This window comes from Carcharodon carcharias, chromosome 13, assembly GCF_017639515.1.
Source record: "Carcharodon carcharias isolate sCarCar2 chromosome 13, sCarCar2.pri, whole genome shotgun sequence".
Lineage (NCBI taxonomy): Eukaryota > Metazoa > Chordata > Chondrichthyes > Lamniformes > Lamnidae > Carcharodon > Carcharodon carcharias.
This window is the reverse complement of record NC_054479.1, coordinates 76,289,715-76,309,758: the sequence shown is the minus strand read 5'-3', so window position 1 is coordinate 76,309,758 and position 20,044 is coordinate 76,289,715. Positions and strand designations below refer to the sequence as shown.

The following is a 20,044-nucleotide window of genomic DNA, read 5'->3' as shown; positions in this document are numbered from 1 at the left end:
GGATCAGGTTAAGGTATCCTTTGTTGACAGCAGTTTAGACAAAGTGCTCATGTTAATTGCATGATACTTAAACCTGTTTATGTAATATTCTTTTTCTTAGAGCAAGGGGCATTATTTTAAAATTAGAGCCAAGCCATTTAGAGGTGATTGTGAAGAGTATTCACACAAAGGGTAGTGGAATTCTGGAACTTTCTCCACCAAAAAGCTGTTGGGGCTGGGGGTCAACTGAAAGTCTCAGTGCAGAAGTTGGTTGATTTTTGTTCAGCTTGGGTAATAAGGCTATGAAACTAAGGTGGACACTTGAACTTAAGATGGGGACCAACAAAGATCTAAGTAAATAATGGGACATCATCCAAGGACCTGAATCACCCCCTCCTGTTCTATATGTCCCCTGTCTTTACTGACTCGTGGTTTTCCATTCAGTTTGTGTTGTTTGTAAACAGCAATGTGTTAACATAAAAAGAGTACTGCACTATTCTGTAAATTTGATCAGTACAAATTCCTTCATTTTAACCCTTGCCTGGACAGACAAAAGAGGCAGCTTGACCACATCGACTCTGGCCCGACCCTTGTGATCCCAAGGTGCTCCATTAATTCAACCCAACCCCATTGACATCAGCCCAAACTTACCAACCTGTGCCCAACCCGAACAGCCCTCACACCCCTACCAACCCGTGCACAACCCTACCAAAATGTATCCAACCCCAACAACCAGCAGCCACCCCTACCAAACTGTACACAACCTTACCAAAACATACCCACCCCTACCAACCCAGTCAACACAAACCCAACCCTACTGACCCAAACCCAGCCCTTGCAGACCCATACCCAGCCCTACCCACCTGTACCCAATGCTACCAACCCATACCTGGCCCTACCGATGTGTACCCAACCTTACTAACCCGTACCCAGCCCTACCAACATGTACCCAACCCTATCAGCTCATACCCAAACCTACCAATCCTACACAATCCTACCTACCTGTACCCAATACGATCAACCCAAACCCAAATCCATCAACTCAAATCCAAACTTATCGATCCGTACTCAGCCCAACTGACCCGTACCCAGCCCTACCGACACGTACCCAAACCTATCAACCTATACCCAGCCTACCAACCTGTACTCAGCCTGACCAACCTGCACCCATGCTTACAAACATGCACCCAAACCTATCAATCCGTATCCAATCCCACCAAATTGTCCTCAACCCTTTCAACCCAAAGCTATCAATCTGTACCCAGCCCTACCAACCCATACCCAGCCCTACCAACCCATACCCAGCCCTACCAAACCATACCCAACCCTACCAAACTGTACTCAGTCCTACAAACTTGTATCACGCCTAGCATCCTGTACCCAAACCTACCAAACTGTACCCAAACACAACCCTATCAACTTAAACCCAACCCTATCAACCCGAACCCAAACCTAACATCTCAAACACAATGCTAACAACACAAACCCAAGCCAATCCCCCAATCCCAACTCTGTCAACTCAACCCAACTATATCAACCCAAAACCAATCCTATCAACACAAACCACAATCCTAAGAAGCCAAACCCAACCGTATTAACAAAAGCCCAACCCCATCAATGCAAACCCAATCTATCAACCCATCCCAACCCTGTCAACCTCTGCCCAACCATATCAACCTGTACCAATCATATCAAAGTATACCCAATACTATCAACCCAACCCAAACATATCAACCCAAATCCAACCCTATCAACACAAATGCAACCTTAAGAAGCCAAACTCTATCCTATCAACCAAAGACATACCCCATCAACGCAAACTCAAGTATATCAAACGAAACTCAACCCTATCAACACCAACATCCCTATAAAACTGTACACAACCCTAATAGCCCAAACTCAATCCTATTAACCCAAACCAAACTCTATCAAACCAAAGCCAACGCTAACAACGCAAAGCCAAGCCTATCTACGCAATCCTAACCCTATCAACCCAAACCTAGCTCTATCAACACAAATGTAACGCTAAGAAGCCAAAGCGAACCTTATCAATCAAACCCAACCCCATCAATGCAAACCCAACCCAATCAACCCAAACTGAACCCTATCAACCCACACCGAACCCAGCAACACAAACCCAACCCTATCAAACAAATATCAACCCTATCAAAACAAACCAAACTCTATCAACCCAACCCTATCAATCCAAACCCAACCCTAACAACCTAAACCCAAGCCTATCAAACCAAACCCAACCCTTTCAACCTGTACCCATCCCTATCAACCCAAACCCAACCCTTTCAAACCAACACCGACCCTATCAAAGCAGATCCAACACTATCAACCCAAACCAAACCGTATCAACAGAACCTCAACCCTATCAAACTGTACCCACTACAATGCTATCAAACCAAACCCAACCCTATCAAAACAACTTGAACCCTATCAACCCAAACACAAACCTATCAACCCAAATACAACCCTAACAACCCAAACCAAACCCCACCAACTCAAACCCAAACCAATCAACCCAAACCCAACTCTAACAACACAAGCCCAGCCTGATCAACCCAAACCCAACCCTAAGAACTCACACCCATCCCTATCAACCCAAAGCCAAACTTAACCCAAACCCAACCGTATCAAACCAAACCCAACATATCAACCCAAACCCAACCCTAACAACAACAATCCCACCCTATCAACCCACACCCAGCCCTGTCAACCCATGCCCAACTCATTCAACCTGTACCCGAACCTGTAAATCTATACCCAATGATATCAAATCAAACCCAACTATAACAAACCAAACCCTACCAACCAAAGTCACCCCTAACAACCCAACATAAACTCAACCCTATCAAATGATACCCACTACTATAACAAACCCAACCCTATCAAAACAACTTGAACCCTATCAACCCAAACACAAACCTATCAACCCAAATACAACCCTAACAACCCAAACCAAACCCCACCAACTCAAACCCAAACCAATCAACCCAAACCCAACCCTAACAACACAAGCTCAGCCTTATCAACCCAAACCCAATCCTATCAACCCAAACCCAACCCTAACAACTCACACACCCTTATCAACCATACCCAACCATATCAACCAAACCCAACAGTATCAACCCAAACATAACCCTAACAACACAAACCTGATCCTATCAACCCACACTGAAGCCACCAACAAATAAACCAACCCTATCAACCCAATCCGAGCCCTGTCAAACTGTACACAACCCGATCAACCTGTGCCCAACCCTATCAACGTATACCCATTGCTATCAACCCAAACCCAATTATAGCAACACAAACCCAACCGTAATTAGCCAAACCCAATACAATCAACCAAAAGCCAACCCCATCAGCCCAAACCCAACCCTATCAACCCAAACCCAACCCTATCAACCCAAATGTAACCCTATCAACCAAATCCCAACCATGTCAACCCGAACCCAATGCTATCGAACCCAAATCCAACTCTACCAACCTAAATCGAACCCTAACAACTCAACCCCAAACCTATCAACTAAAACCCAACTCTATGAACCCAAACCAGACCCTTTCAACCCACATCCAACCCTAACAACAAAAGCCCAAGCCTATGAACCCAACCCAAACCTAACAGTACCAACCTAACCGAACCCTATTAACCCATACCCAACCCTATAAGCCCACACCTGACCCTAACAACCCACATCTGACCCCAACAATCCAAACCCAACCCAATCAACCTGCATCAAAACCTCCCAACCCATACCCATCCATACCAACCCATACCCATCCCTACCAACCTGAATACAGCCCTATCAACACAAACCCAACCCCAGTGACCCAAACCCAGCCCTATCGACTCGCATCCAGCCCTACCAAGGTGTAATCAACCCTACCAAATTGTACCCAAAACTACAAACCCATTCCCACCCTTACCAATCCTGACCCAACCCTACAAACCTGTACCCAACCCTATCAACACCACCCCAACTCTAATAACCCACACCCAACCCAGTCAACCCCAACCCAATCCTATCAAACCCAACCCAATGCTATCAATCCAAACCCAACCTAATGCTATCGATCCAAACCCAATCCTAACAGCACAAGCTCAACCCTATCAAGCCAAGCCCAACCCTATCAATCCATACCCATCCCTATCAATCCACACCCAACCATATCAACCCGTACCCAATCCTATCAACCAAACCCAACCCTACCAACCCAATCAAACCAAACCCATCCCTATCAGCCCACACCCAACCCTAACAACCCAAACCCAACCCTATCAACCTGTACCCAAACCCACAAACCCTACCAGCCCATACCCATCTCTACCAACCTGTACATGACCCTATCAACACAAACTCAACCCCGTCGACCCAAACTCAGCGCTACCTACCCAGCCATACCAAGCCATACCAAGCTGTACCCAACCCTAACCCTAACCCTACCCTACCAATCAGTACGCAATCCACCAAATCATACCCAGCACTTCAAACCTTTACCCATCCCTACCAACCCATATCCAACCCTATCAAACTGTACCCAAACCTACTAACTCATACCCACATCTACCAATTCTGACCCAACCCTACGAACCCCTGTCCACCCCTATTAACCCAAGCCCAAGCCAAGCAACCCGGACCCAAAACTACCAAACCGTGCTCAATCCAACCAAACCGTACCCAAGATTACAAACATGTACCCAGCTCCACAATCCCATACCAAATCCTACCAAACTGTACCAACCCTTAACAACCCGTACCTACCACTATCAACCCAAACCCAACTCTATCAACCCGTACCCAAACATGTCAAATCTTACGCTAGCCTTTCGATGCACTCCAACCATATCAACCCAAACCTCATTGTATCAAGCCAAACCCAACCCCATCAACCCAAATTGAACCCTATTAATCCAGACCCAACCTTCAAAGCAAACCCAACCTTATTAACCCAAACGCAAACCTGTGAATGCAAACCCAACCCCCTCAAACCAAACCCAACCCGATCAATACAAACCCAACCCTATCAACCCAAATCCAGCCCTAAAAACACACTCCCAATCCTATCAACCAGACCCAACCCTACCCACCCAAACTCAACTCAATCAACCAAACCCAACCATATCCACCCAAACCCAACCCAATCAACTCAAACTCTACACTAACAACCCCAACCGAATACTATCGACCGAAATCAACCCCATCAACCCAAACCCAGCCCCATCAATGCAAACCCAACTCTATTAACCCAGACCCAACCTTCAACCCGCACCTAACTCTGTCAACACAAACCCAACCCTCTGAACCCAAACCCAACTCAATCAACCAAAAACCAACCCTAACAACACAAACAAAACTCAATCAACCCAATTCCAACCCTTTCAATCCAAACACAACCCTATCAAACCAAACTCAACCCTATCAACCCACACCGAACCCACCAACACAAAACCAAAACTATCAACCTAATCCCAACCCTGTCAACCATTACACAACCCTATTAACCTGCACCTAACCCTATCAACGTATACCCGATGCTGGCAACCCAAACCCAACTATAGCAACACAAACCCAACTCCAAGTAACCAAACCCAACACTATCAACCAAATGCCAACTCCATCAACCCAGCCCAATCCCAACAATGTCAACCTGCATCAAACCCTTTCAATCGAAACCCAATCCTATCAACCCAATCCCAAATCTATCAACTCAATCCCAAATCTATCAACTCAAACCCATACCTATCAACCCAATCCCAACTCTATCAACTCAATCACAACCCTATCAACGCACATCCAAACCTAACAACCCAAACCCAACCCTATCAACCCGTAATCAATCTGGTGAAACCACACCCCAGCCTTTCAATGCAAATAGAGCTCTATCAACCAAAAGTCAACCCCATCAACCCAAACCCGGCCCCATCAACCCAAACCCAACTCTAGTAACCCAGACCCAACCTTCAACCCACACCTAACCCTGTCAACACAAACCCAACCCTCTGAACACAAACCCAACGCAATCAACCCAAAACCAATCCTAACAACACAAACAAAACTCAGTCAACCCAATCCCCAACCCGATCAAACCAAACCAAACCAAACTGTAACAACACAAACCAAACCCAATCAACCCAAACCAAACCCAGTCAACACATTCTTAACCCTAACTACCCAAACCCAAGCTTGTGAACCCAAGCCGAACCCTAACAACTAAAATCCAACTCTATCAACCCAAATCCAAGCCTGTCAACACAACCCCAACTCAATCAACCCAAACTGAAGCCTAACAACCCAACCACAACCCTATCAACCAAAAGCCAACCCTATCAAACCAAACCCAACCCCATCAACTCAAACCCAACTCTATTAACTCAGACCCAACATTCAACCCACACCTAACCCTGTCAACACAAACCCAACCTTCTGAACCCAATCCCAACCAAATCAATCCAAAACCAACCCTAACAACACAAGCATAACTCAATCAACCCAATCCCAACCCGATCAAACCAAACCAAACCCAATCAACCCAAACCAAACCCTAACAACACAAACCAAACCCAATCAACCAAACCCAACCCCACCAACTCAAACCTAACCCTAACAACACAAGTGAAACCCTATCAACCTAAACAAACCCTTAACAACACAAACTAATACCAATCAACCCATTCTCAACTCTAACTACCCAAACCCAACCCTGTGAATCCAAGCCGAACCCTAACAACCAAAACCCAACCCTATCAACTCAAATCCAAGCCTGTCAATGCAACCCCATCCCAATCAACCCAAACTGAACCTTAACAACCCAACACCAACCCTATCAACACAACCCCAATGTTATCAACCCAAACACAATCCTATCAATCCGTACCCAACCTTATCAATCCAAACCCAACCTGACCAACCTGTGCTCAATCCTGTCAACCTGTAACCAACCCTATGAACCCAAACCCAACCCTATGAACCCAAACCAGACCCCCTCAACCTGTACCCAACCCTACCAACAAAAATCCATGCCTATGAATCCAAATCAAACCCTAACAACCCAAACGTAACAGTACCAACCTAACCCAACCCTATCAATCCATATCCGTCCCTATCAACCCACACGCAGTCATATCAACCCGTACCCAAACTTACAAACCCATACCAAACCCTACCAAACCGTACTCATCTCTACCAACCTGTACACAACCCTATCAACACAAACCCAACCCCATTGACACAAACACAGCCCAATCTACTTGTACCTAGCCCTACCAAGCTGTACCCAACCCAGCCAACCTGTATGGAATCCTACCAAACCGTACCCCGCACTTCAAACCTCTACCGAGCCATACCAACACATACCCTGCCCTACCAACCCATATCCAACCCTACTAAACCGTACCCAAACCTACCAATCCATTCCCAGACCAACCAATCCCAACCCAACCCTACGAACACATACTCACCCCTATCAACCCATACCTATAACTATCAATCCAAGCCTAACCCTAGCAACCTGTACTCAATCCTACCAAACACTACTCAATCCTACCAAATCGTACCCAACGCTACAAACCCATACCCAGCACCACAATCCCATACTCAATCCTACAAGACTGTACCAAACACTAAAAACCTGTTTCCAGCCCTAACAACCTGTACTCAGCCCTACCAACCCGTACCGAATCCTATCAAACTGTACCATCCCCTATCAATCCATACCCACCACTATTAACCCAAACCCAACCCCATCAACCCAAACCGAGCCCTATTAATCCATCCTTCAAAGCAAACTCAAACCTATCAACCCAAACCCAAACCTGTGAATGCAAACCCAACCCTCTGAAACTGAACCTAACCCGATCAATACAAACCCAACCCTATCAACCCAACAGAACCTTATCAAGCCAAACCCAACCCTATCAACCCAAACCCAACCCTGTCCACCCGAACCCAACCCTATCAACCCGAACCCAACCCTATCAACCCGCAGTCAACCCTAACAACCCAAACCCAATCCAAATGTTCACAACCCAAATCCAACCCTATCACCCAAACCCAACGCTATCAATCCAAATTGAACCGAAACAACCCAACCGTTTCAACCCAAACCCAACCCTATCAATCCACAATCAGCCCCAATGACCCAAACAGAACCCTGTCAACCCAAACCGAACCCTAACAACACAAACCCAACTGTATCAATTCCGTACCCAACCCTATTAACACAAACTCAACCCTAATAACCCACACTCAACCCCAACCCAAACCTATCAAACCCTACCCAAAGCCATCAATCCAAACCCAACCCTAACAACACAAGCTCAACCCTATCAAGCCAAATCCAATGCTATCAATCCTTACCCATCCCTATCAACCCATACCAACCCTAACAACTCAAAACCAACCTTATCTACTTGTACCCAAACCTACAAACCCATACCAACCCGTACCCATCTCTACCAATCTGTACACAAGCCTATCAACACAAACACAACCCCATTGACCCAAACAGCCCAACCTACTCATACCCAGCCCTATCAAGCTGTACGCAATCCTACCAAACCATACACAACACTGTCAAACTCTACCCAGCCATACCAAACCATATCCAGCCCTACCAACCTGTATCCAACACTACCAAACCATACCCAACCCCACCAAGCCATACCCACACCTACCAATCCCTACCCAACCCTACGAACATGTACCCACACCTATCAAACCGTACCCACTTCTATCAAGCCAAGTTCAACCCTAGGAACCCGTATCCAACCCTACCAAACTGTGCTTAATCCTATCAAACCGTACCCAACACTATAAACCCGTAGATAAAAACAAAAAACTGTGGATGCTGGAAAGCCAAAACAAAAACCTGGAAAAACTCAGCAGGTCTGGCAGCATCGGCGGAGAAGAAAAGACTTGACGTTTCGTGACCTCATGACCCTTCGACAGAACTGATTGAATGTTAGAAGTGGGGTGAAATATATGCTGGTTTAAGGGGTGGGTGTGTGGGTACGGGTTGATAGGCATGGGTATGGTTTGGTAGTTCTGTCGAAGGGTCATGAGGACTCGAAACGTCAACTCTTCTTCTCCGCCGATGCTGCCAGACCTGCTGAGTTTTTCCAGGTTATTCTGTTTTTATTTACTATAAACCCATACCCAGCCTCACCAGCCCATATCTAATCCTACCAAACTGTACCCAACACTACAAACCCGCATCCAGCCCTACCAACCCGGACCTAACACTACCAAACTGTACCCAAGCCTATCAACCCGCACCCATACCTATCAACTCAAACCTGTCCCTATCAACCCAAATCCAACCCTATCAACCCACGTCCAACCATGTCAAACCGTGCCTCAGCCTTTCATTGGAATCCAACCCTATCAACCTAAACCCCCCCCGGTATCATTAAACCAAACCGAATCCAGACTGAACCTTCAAAGCAAACCCAACCCTATCACTCCAAACCCAAACCTCTGAATGCAAAGCCAACCCTCTGAAGACAAACCCAACCCAATCAACCCAAATCCAACCCTATCAACACAAACCCAACCCTATCAACCAAAATCCAACCCTATCAACCCAAAGCAACCCTATCAACCTGTGGCTAACCCTATTAATGCGAAACAAAAACAAAAATACCTGGAAAAACTCTGCAGGTCTGACAGCATCTGCAGAGAGGAATACAGTTAACATTTCGAGTCTGTATGACTCTTCAACCCAAACCCAAACCAAACTCTCACAACCCAAAGCCAACCATATCAACCCAAATGCAACCCTATTAAACCAAACCCAACCCTAACAATCCAAACCCAACTCTTTCAGTTCTAATGACCCAAACCCAAGCCTATCAACTCAAACCCAAACCGAACCCTAACAACTCAAACCCAACTGTATCAACCCATATCCAACACTATCAACCCAAACACAACCCTAAGAAACCAATCCTAACCCTAACACCTCAATAACAACCCTACCAAATCATACACCAAACCTACCAAACCATACTCACACTGACCGATCCCAGCGCAACCCTACAAATTTGTACTGAGCCCTAACAACACAAACCCAACCGTATCAACCTGTACCCAACCCTAATAACCCACACTCAACCCAATCAACCCCAACCTAATCCTATCAAACCCAACCCAATGCCATCAATCCAAACCCAACCCTAACAATACAAGCTCAACCCTGTCAAAGCCAAACCCAACGATATCAATCCATACCTATCCCTATCAACCCACACTCAACCCTAACAACCCAAACCTAAACCTATCAACCTGTATCCAAACCTACTAATCCATACCAAACCCTACCAACCCATACCCATCCCTTCCAACCTATACACAACCCAATGAACACAAACCCAACCCCAGTGACCCAAACCCAACCCAACCAAGCTGTACCCAGCCCTACCAATCTGTACACAATCCCAAGAAACCATACCCAGTACTACAAACCTCTATCCAACCCTACCAACATGTGCCCAGCCCTACTAACCTGTACCCAACCCCACCAAACTGTACCCAACCCTACCAAGCCATACTCACACCTACCAATCCATACCCAACCCTACGAACATGTACCCACCCCTATCAAACCGTACCCACCCCTATCATCCCAAGCCCAAACCTAGCAACCTGTACCCAACCCTACCAAACCATACTCAATCCTACCAATCTGTACCCAACACTACAAACCCGCACCCAGCCCTACCAACCTGTACCTAACACTACCAAACCATACCCACGCCTATCAACCCATACCCACACCTATCACCCCATACCCACACCTATCACCACACACCCACCCCTATCAAACCAAATCCAACCCTATCAACCCAACCCCAACTATATCAACCCGCATCAAACCCTTTCAATTGAAACTCAACCCTATCAACCCAATCAACCCAATCCCAAATCTATCAACTCAAACCCATACCTATCAACCCAAACACAGCTTTATCAATGCACATCCAAACCTAACAACCCAAATCCAACTCTATCAACTCTATCAACCCGTAACCAACTCTGAGAAACCGTACCCCAGTCTTTCAATGCATATCAAGCTCTACCAACCAAAAGCCAACCCCGTCAACCCAAACCCAACTCTATTAACCCAAATCCAAGCTTCAACCCACACCTAACCCTGTCAACACAAACCAAACCCTCTGAACCTAAACCCAACTCAATCAACCCAAAACAAACTTTATCAATACAAACCGAACACTATCAACCCAAACCCAACCCTACCAACCCATAGTCAACCCAAACGGAATGTTCACAACAAAAACCCAACCCTATCACCCAAACCCAACTCAAACAACCCAAACCGAACCAAAACAACCCAACTATCAACCCAAACCCAACCCTAACAACCCAAACCCAAACCTGTCAACTCAAACCGAACCCTAACAACACAAACCCAACCGTATCTACTTGTACCCAACCCTATCAAAATAAACCCAATCCTAATAACCCATACCCAACCTGATCAACCCCAACCCAATCCTATCAAACCCAACTCAGCATTATCAATCTAAACCCAAGCCTAACAACACAAGCTCAACCCTATCAAGCCAAACCCAATGCTATCAATCCATACCCATACTATCAACCCACACCCCATCCTAACAACCCAAACCCAACCCTATCAAGCCGTACCCAAACCTACCAACCCATACCAAACCCTACCAACCCATACCCAGCCCTACCAACCTGTACACAACCCAATCAACACGAACACCACCCTAGTGACACAAATCCAGCCCTACCAAGCTGTACCCAATCCTACCAATCTGTAAGCAATCCTACCAAACCATACCCAGCACTGCAGACCTCCACCCATCCGTATCAATCCCTACCCAGCCCTACCAACCTGTACCCAACCCCACCAAACTGTACCCAACCCTACTAAGCCACACCCACACCTATCAATCTGTACCCAATGCTACGAACATGTACCCACCCAAATCAAACCGTACCCACCCCAGTCAACCCAAGCCCAACCCTAGCAACCCATACTTAACCCTTCCAAACTGTGCTTAATCCTACCAAACCATACTCAATCCTACCAAACCGTACCCAACACTACAAACCTGCACCTAGCCCTAACAACCCCTACCCAGCCCTGCCAGCCCGTACCTAACACTACCAAACCGTACCCACGCCTATCAACCTGTACCCACACCTATCACCCCTATCAACACAAACCCAACCATGTCAAATCATACCCCAGCCTTTCAATGCAATCCAACCCTATCAACGTATACCCAATGCTGGCAACCCAACCCCAACTATAGCAACACAAACCCAACCTTAAGAAGCCAAACCCAACACTATCAACCAAAAGCCAACCCTATCACCCCAAACCCAACCTTATCAACCCAATCCCAAATCTATCAACTCAAACCCATACCTACCAACCCAAACACAACCCTATGAACACACATCCAAACCTAACAACCCAAACCGAACCCTATCAACCCGTAACCAATGCTGTGAAACTATACCCTAGTATTTCAATGCAAATCGAGCTCTATCAACCAAAAGCCAACCCCATCAACCCAAACCCAACTGCATCAATCCAATCCCAACTCTATTAACCCAGACCCAACCTTCAACCCACATCTAACCCTGTCAACACAGACCCAACCATCTGGACCCAAACCCAACTCAATCAACCCAAAACCACCTCTACCAATAGAAACCCAACCCTATCAACCCACAATCAACCCTAACAACCCAAACTCAACCCTGTCAACTCAAACAGAACCCTAGCAATACAAACCCCACTCTATCAACTTAAACTGAACCCTAGTAACACAAACCCAATTGTATCAACCCGTACCCAACCCTATCAACACACACCCAACCTGATCAACCCCAACCCAATCCTATCAAACCCAATCCAACACTATCAATCCAAACCCACCCCTAACAACACAAGCCCAACCCTATCATGCCAAACCCAATGCTATCAATCCATACCCATCCTTATCAACCCACACCCAACCCTAACAACCCAAACCCAAACCTATCAAGCCGTACCCAAACCTACCAACCCATATCAAACCCTACCAATCCATACCCATCCCTAACAACCTGTACACAATCCGATGAACACAAACCCAACCCCAGTGACACAAATCCAGCCCTACGAAGCTATACCCAACCCTACCAATCTGTATGCAATCCTGCCAAACCATATCCAGCACTACAAACATCTACCCATCCCTACAGATCCGTACCAAGCCCTACTAACCTGTACTCAGCCCTACCAAACCATACCCAACCCTACCAAGCCATACCCACACTTACCAATCCCTATCCAATGCTACGAACATGTACCCAGCCCTATCAAACTGTACCCACCATTATCAACCCAAGCACAACCCTAGCAACCCATACCCAACCCTACCAAACTGTACCCAACCCTACCAAACCATGCTTAATCCTACCAAACCGTACCCACACTACAAATCCATACCTAGCCCTACCAACCCCTAACTAGCCCTAACCTGTACCTAAAACTACCAAACCGTACCCACGCCTATCAACCTGTACTCACACCTATCCCTAAACCCACCCCTATCAACCTAAACCAAACCCTATCAACCCAAACCCCACTGTATCAGGCCAAACCAAACCCCATCAACCCAAACTGAACCTTCAACCCAAACCCAACCCTATCAACCCAAACCCAACCCTATCAACCCATACCCAACCCTACCAAACTGTACCCAACCCTACCAAACCATGCTTAATCCTACCAAACCGTACCCACACTACAAATCCATACCTAGCCCTACCAACCCCTACCTAGCCCTACTAACCTGTACCTAAAACTACCAAACCGTACCCATGCCTATCAACCTGTACTCACACCTATCCCTAAACCCACCCCTATCAACCTAAACCAAACCCTATCAACCCAAACCCAATCATGACAAACTGTACCCCAACCCTCTGAATGCAAACCCAACCCTCTGAATGCAAACCCAACCCTCTGAATGCAAACCCAACCCTCTGAATGCAAACCCAACCCTCTGAATGCAAACCCAACCCTCTGAATGCAAACCCAACCCTCTGAATGCAAACCCAACCCTCTGAATGAAAACCCAATCCTCTGAATGCAAACCCAATCCTCTGAATGCAAACCCAATCCTCTGAATGCAAACCCAATCCTCTGAATGCAAACCCAACCCTCAGAAAGCAAACCCAACACAATCAACCCATACACAACCCTATCAACACAAACCCAACCCTATCAACCCACATCCAACCCACCAACACAAAACCAACACGATCAACCTAAGCCCAACCCTGTCAACTCAAACTGAACCCGAACAACACAAATGCAACCATATCAACCTGTACCCAACCCTATCAACATAAACCCAACCCTAAAAGCCCACACCCAACCCAATCAACCCCAACCCAACCCAATGCTATCAATCCAAATCCGACCCTAACAACAAAAGCTCAACTCAGTCAAGCCAAACCCAACCCTATCAACCCATACCCAAACCTACAAACCCATACCAAACCCTACCAACTCCTACCCATCTCCAGCAACCTGTACACAACCTTATCAACACAAACCCAACCCCATTTACCAAACCCAACCCTATCAACCCAAACCCCACTGTATCAGGCCAAACCAAACCCTATCAACCCAAACCCAACCCAACCCTATCAACCCATGGCTAACCCTATCAATGCAAATCCAACCCTAACAACCCAAACCCAACCCTATCAACCCAAACCTTACCCTAACAACCCCAACCCAACCCTATCAACCCACATTCTAACCTAACGACCCAAACCCAACCCTATCAACACAAACCCCATCCTAAAAACCCAAATCGAACCCTAACAATACAAACCCAACCGTATCAACCTGTAACCAACCCCATCAGCCCGAAACCAATCCCAACCCTAATATCTCAAAACAACCCTAACAACCCGTGCCAACCCTAAGAAGCCAAATCCAACACTTACAACCCAAACTCAACTCTATCAACCCATATCCAACCCTATCAACGTAAAACCAACCCTAATAACCCACACCCAACCCGATCAACTTGTATGTTCTAATTTTTGCCTTTTTATACATTTTATGATCACACTTCATTGGTTCTAGAACTCTCCCAATCCTAAGGCTTCAATAAGTTGATCAGCATTATGTAAGTTTGACGCTCGCAGAGGCTGAGCATCAAATCGCAGACACTTCTTCCTACCTCTCCCTGGACCATGACATCTAGCCATTGTTTCCAGGACTGCCACTGACCTCATCTCCTCTGGAGATCTTCCTCCCACAGCTGATAATCGCCCAACCTCGGACGGCCCACTTCTACCTCCTACCCAAAATCCACAAACAGGACTGTCCCGGCAGACCGATTGTGTCAGCCTGTTCCTGCCCCACGGAACTCATTTCTCATTATCTTGACTCCCTTCTCTCTCCCCTTGTCCAGTCCCTTCCCACCTACATCCGTGATTCCTCTGACACCTTACGTCACATCAACAATTTCCAGTTCCCTGGCCCCAACCGCCTCCTCTTCACCATGGACATCCAATCCCTCTATACCTCTATCCCCCACCAGGATGGTCTGAGGGTTCTCAGCTTCTTTCTCGAACAGAGGCCTGAACAATCCCCATCCACCAATACTCTCCTCCGTCTGGCTGAACTTGTTCTCACACTGAACAATTTCTCCTTTAACTCCTCTCAATTCCTCCAAATAAAAGGTGTGGCTATGGGTACCTGCATGGGCCCCAGCTATGTCTGTCTCTTTATGGGGTATGCGGAACATTCCTTGTTCCAGTCCTACTCCAGCCCCCTCCCACAACTGAAGACTGCCCTTCTGCATTAAAAACTGAAGAGTGCCCTGATTTGGATCTCTATTATAAAGTGCAGAGCCCTTTTAAATTGAAAAACAAAACCTTCAGCATCTTTCACTTAGAGAAAAGGCTTCAGGACTGCTTTGATTAACAGAACATCTGGTGTAGCTTAGGAAAAAAAGGCCATTTTTTCCAGTTTCAATAGACTTAACTGTTTACATTGTTGTTACAATTGAGCATGTTATGAATGCTTGGCTGAGTTTCAAAAGCTCCAAACCATTTATCGCAGCAGGGGCTGTGTTCACATTTTGTTTGACAGTTTAAAGAGGCTATTAAAGGACTAGTTGTTTTGATCTGGTTAGTGAAATTAATAATTAAAACTGGGCTGATATCCCAGTAAATGGAGACTGCCACCCTGGACATTCATCTGCCTTCGTCATTACCTTAGGCATGCCACTAGTGAAGCAGACCCAAATCCATCCCCCGAATAAAAGTATGGTGTTTGTCTGCCTTTTAAAAGGAGTCAGATCTGCTGGGTTGGGAAGTTTCCCAGCTCAATGTTCCTGACTTCTCCACGCAAATCTTGCACAAATCAATTTGGACCTATACTCTTCCTAGACTTTCACTATTTAAATAATACTTGGATCAAAGTAGATTAAAGTGTTCAAATTGAAATCCAGGTACAAAGATAATTTTTAAAAACAATTGGAATGTTGGGTTTAGCTCAAGCAAGCTGGAGTACAAGGGGATGGATGTTTTGTGGGACCTGTATGGGACCAATGATAAATGTCAGATCCTCAAACCCTCATCCTTCACCCCACCCAACTACGCATGCAACCTCTGTGCTCCCTCATAACCTCAAATAATCTCCATGCCCTCTCTGTAACGTCCATTATCCCATGGCTCTTCATTTTCCCCATGCCTCCATGCCCCCTCCATGGTCCCTCATATTCTCCATGCCACTTCCATGCCCTCATAACCCCCATGACAACTCCATGACCACCCCCACCCAATGTATCCTCTATAGCCACTCAACCAGTATCCATTCTAGGCAGACTGTTTTATCCACTTGCTCAATCTATCAATGTCTGATTTCAATTTTACAATGGCTACTTTTAAGAATTGGTCATTATGATTACCAATAAAATCAAAAATTGCAACTATAACCATAACAAACATTACAATGTAATGTAAGAATCTACTTAAACAACAATCATGAGTACTTTCTGCAGTGAGGATGATGCTATTTACAATCATTCAGATATGAAATCCAGTCTGATACCTGACATTGCTCTGTATGTTTTTGCAGGGTTGGCCTTTGCTCTGCTAGTTTCGGTACCTGCTGGTTATGGGCTATATGCCGCCTTTTTCCCTGTCTTGACATACTTTTTTTTGGGAACATCGAAACATTTATCAGTTGGTGAGAATTTCAAATTTCAAAACTTTTTCTGAATGATTGAAACAGTGAATTTATTGAGCACTTTCCCGCCTTGAATATTTCTCATTGTTACCAGGTCCCTTTCCAGTGGTGAGTTTGATGGTGGGCACAGTAGTGAACAGGCTGGTCACTGATGGTGATACAGGTGTGAATAATACTCTTTTCCCTGCTGATATGAGTGGAGAGGACAGACGGGTCTGGGTTGCTGCATCTGTTACTATCCTCACTGGGATCTTTCAGGTTTGTGTCTTTCTAGGTATGAAAAAAAAACAATCATTTCAAAAATAAATACTGTTAAAAGTCACCAAGAATCTTTTCCGTTTCCAGCTGGCACTTGGATTACTTCAAGCTGGTTTTATTGTCATTTACTTGTCGGACCCAATGATTTCGGGCTTCACCACAGCTGCTGCAATTCATGTCCTGGTCTCTCAGCTCAAGTTTGTCTTGCAGTTGAGTGTCCCAGGATTCAGTGGGCCACTTTCTGTCATTTACGTAAGTCCAAACAAAAGGTTACTTTCAGCATTTTAGAGAGATTTCTAATCTTTAAAATCTAAGTTTATACATATTTGTGCTTTAAATGTGAGCTTGCTGCTTTGCATTTATCTTAACAAGTTAGAAGAGAGGATTCAATAAACACAATTATATTTGGAACTTAACAAAATCAGTAAGATTATTAATGTGTATGTTGTGTGCTCTTGTAGACACTGAAGTATATTATCAATCATATCACGGAAACAAACATCGCTGACCTCGTCATTTCACTCATCATCATGGCTGTTGTATTTATTGTTAAAGAACTAAATGATCGATTCAAGGCAAAGCTCCCTGTACCAATCCCCATTGAGGTTATAATGGTGAGTAGGGGACACTTAATCCCCATATAGGTTGTAACAGTCAGAAAGGGACTTTCGATCCCTATAGGAACATACGAAAAAGAGGAGGTCACGCAGCACCTTTGAGCCTGTTCCGCCATTCAATATGATCATGACTGATCTGTATCTTAACTCCATTTACCTTCAATTGTTCTGTAACCTTTATTACCCTTGCTTAACAAAAATGTAGCTATTTAGGATGTTGTAATTTTCAGCTTGACCCCTAGCTTTTTTGGCAGGAACTCCACTAACCTTTCTGTGAAGAGGCCTTTTATGATATCACCCCTGAACTATCTACTCCCCATCCAGAGGAAATGGTTTTCCTGTGTCCACTCTATCAAGTCCTTTAATCATCTTAGACATCTCAATTAAACCATTCCTTAATCATCTAATACGTAAGGGAATAGAAGTGTTATGCAGTCTACCCTCATAATTTAAGTATTTTAACCCCAGTATCATTCTGGTGAATTTGTGCTGTGCACTCTCCCAGGCCACCCTGAGGTGTGGTGCCCAGTCCTGAATGCAGTGCTCTTGTTGAGGTTCAACTAGATCTCTGTGCAGGTAATGAAACTTCCAGCCCCTTGTACTTCAGCTCCCTTGAGATAAAGGCCAACATTCCAACTGTTTTTTAAATGTTCTTTGCACCTGTCTACTAGTTTTTAGTAATCGCTGTAAATAGACTCTTAAATCTCACAGCTCCTCCACAGCTGCTAACTTCCCACCATGCAGAAAATAATCTGATCCATCCGTCTTGAATATAAAGTGGATGACCTCACACCCTAACTGTAATGTACATCTGCTTCAGTTTTTCCCACTCACTTAATCAATCAATGTCCTTTTACAACTTTCTGCTTCACCTACACTATTTACTGCGCCGCTTATCTTGGTGTCTTTGGAAAACTTGGATATGCAGCTCGCTTTTGCTTCATCTAGTCATTTATAAATACAGTGAAAAGCTGAAGGTCTAGTATAGATCCCTGCATTATTCACATCCTGCCAATTTGTGTATATACCCATTATCCCCGTTGTCTCTCACCTCCTTAACAATTTTCCTATCCCAGGCCAATTCAATGCACTCTCATTTTTGTTAACCATCTCTTCACAGAATCAAAGAACTGTCCCACTGAATTTTTCCACTGATCTTGCAGTGACTCTCTCACTCTCTCTCTCTGTCCTTTTCTCCCCGCTGTTCTTCCGCCTCTCCCGCTGATCTCGCAGTGTTACGTTTCTCTGTCTGCTTCACACAAACTCACCAATCTCACACCAACACTGGTAAACTCTATATAGGTTCGGTTTATTTGAAGGTACAATACAGGATAGCACAGCAGAAAGATCTACTTCATGGATTTGGCCACCATTACTCACAAGGACAGCTGCAATTCCTACATGCGCACTACACACTACCAGCCGCTGGTCACATGCTGCTCTACAACCTAGTTACCTGATAATTTGTGTAAACCCTTAAAATGATATCACAACATCCCCTTTTCTTTCAAGATAACATTACATATATTAAAGATAAAAATACACGCACAGTCAGGTGGTTGTAACAATTATTTATACAGAAGTTAGTCTCTGTTTAAGAGTTTAAAAGTGTACATTGCAGAGTACTGTACGCTGCACAGTGTACAGTTTTGGTCTCCTCATTGAAGAAAGGATATAAAAACGTTAGAAACACTTTAGAGAAGATTCACAAAACTTATACTTGGAATAGGGTGGTGTTATCTTATGAAGAAAGGTTGAACATACTGGACCAGTATCCATTGGAGCTTAGAAGATTGAGAGGTGATCTTACTGAAATATAAAAGATTTTGAGGGGACTTGACAGGGTGGATGCTGAAAGGATGTTTCTGCTTGTGGGAGAGACAAGAACTAGGGGACACAGTTTAAAAATAAGGGGT

At 45.2% G+C, this 20,044-nt stretch overlaps 1 protein-coding gene across 1 annotated transcript in view; it reads left to right on the top strand.

Moving 5' to 3' along the window:
* The window catches only part of LOC121286083 (chloride anion exchanger-like), an 81,432-nt gene that overhangs the window by 4,141 nt on the left and 57,247 nt on the right, over window positions 1-20,044 (top strand). Inside the window, exons 3-6 of the mRNA XM_041203081.1 lie at window positions 17,143-17,253; window positions 17,348-17,511; window positions 17,599-17,763; window positions 17,973-18,125. Of these exons, the coding sequence (XP_041059015.1) occupies window positions 17,143-17,253; window positions 17,348-17,511; window positions 17,599-17,763; window positions 17,973-18,125 (593 nt within the window). The remainder of the gene's footprint in view (window positions 1-17,142; window positions 17,254-17,347; window positions 17,512-17,598; window positions 17,764-17,972; window positions 18,126-20,044) is intronic.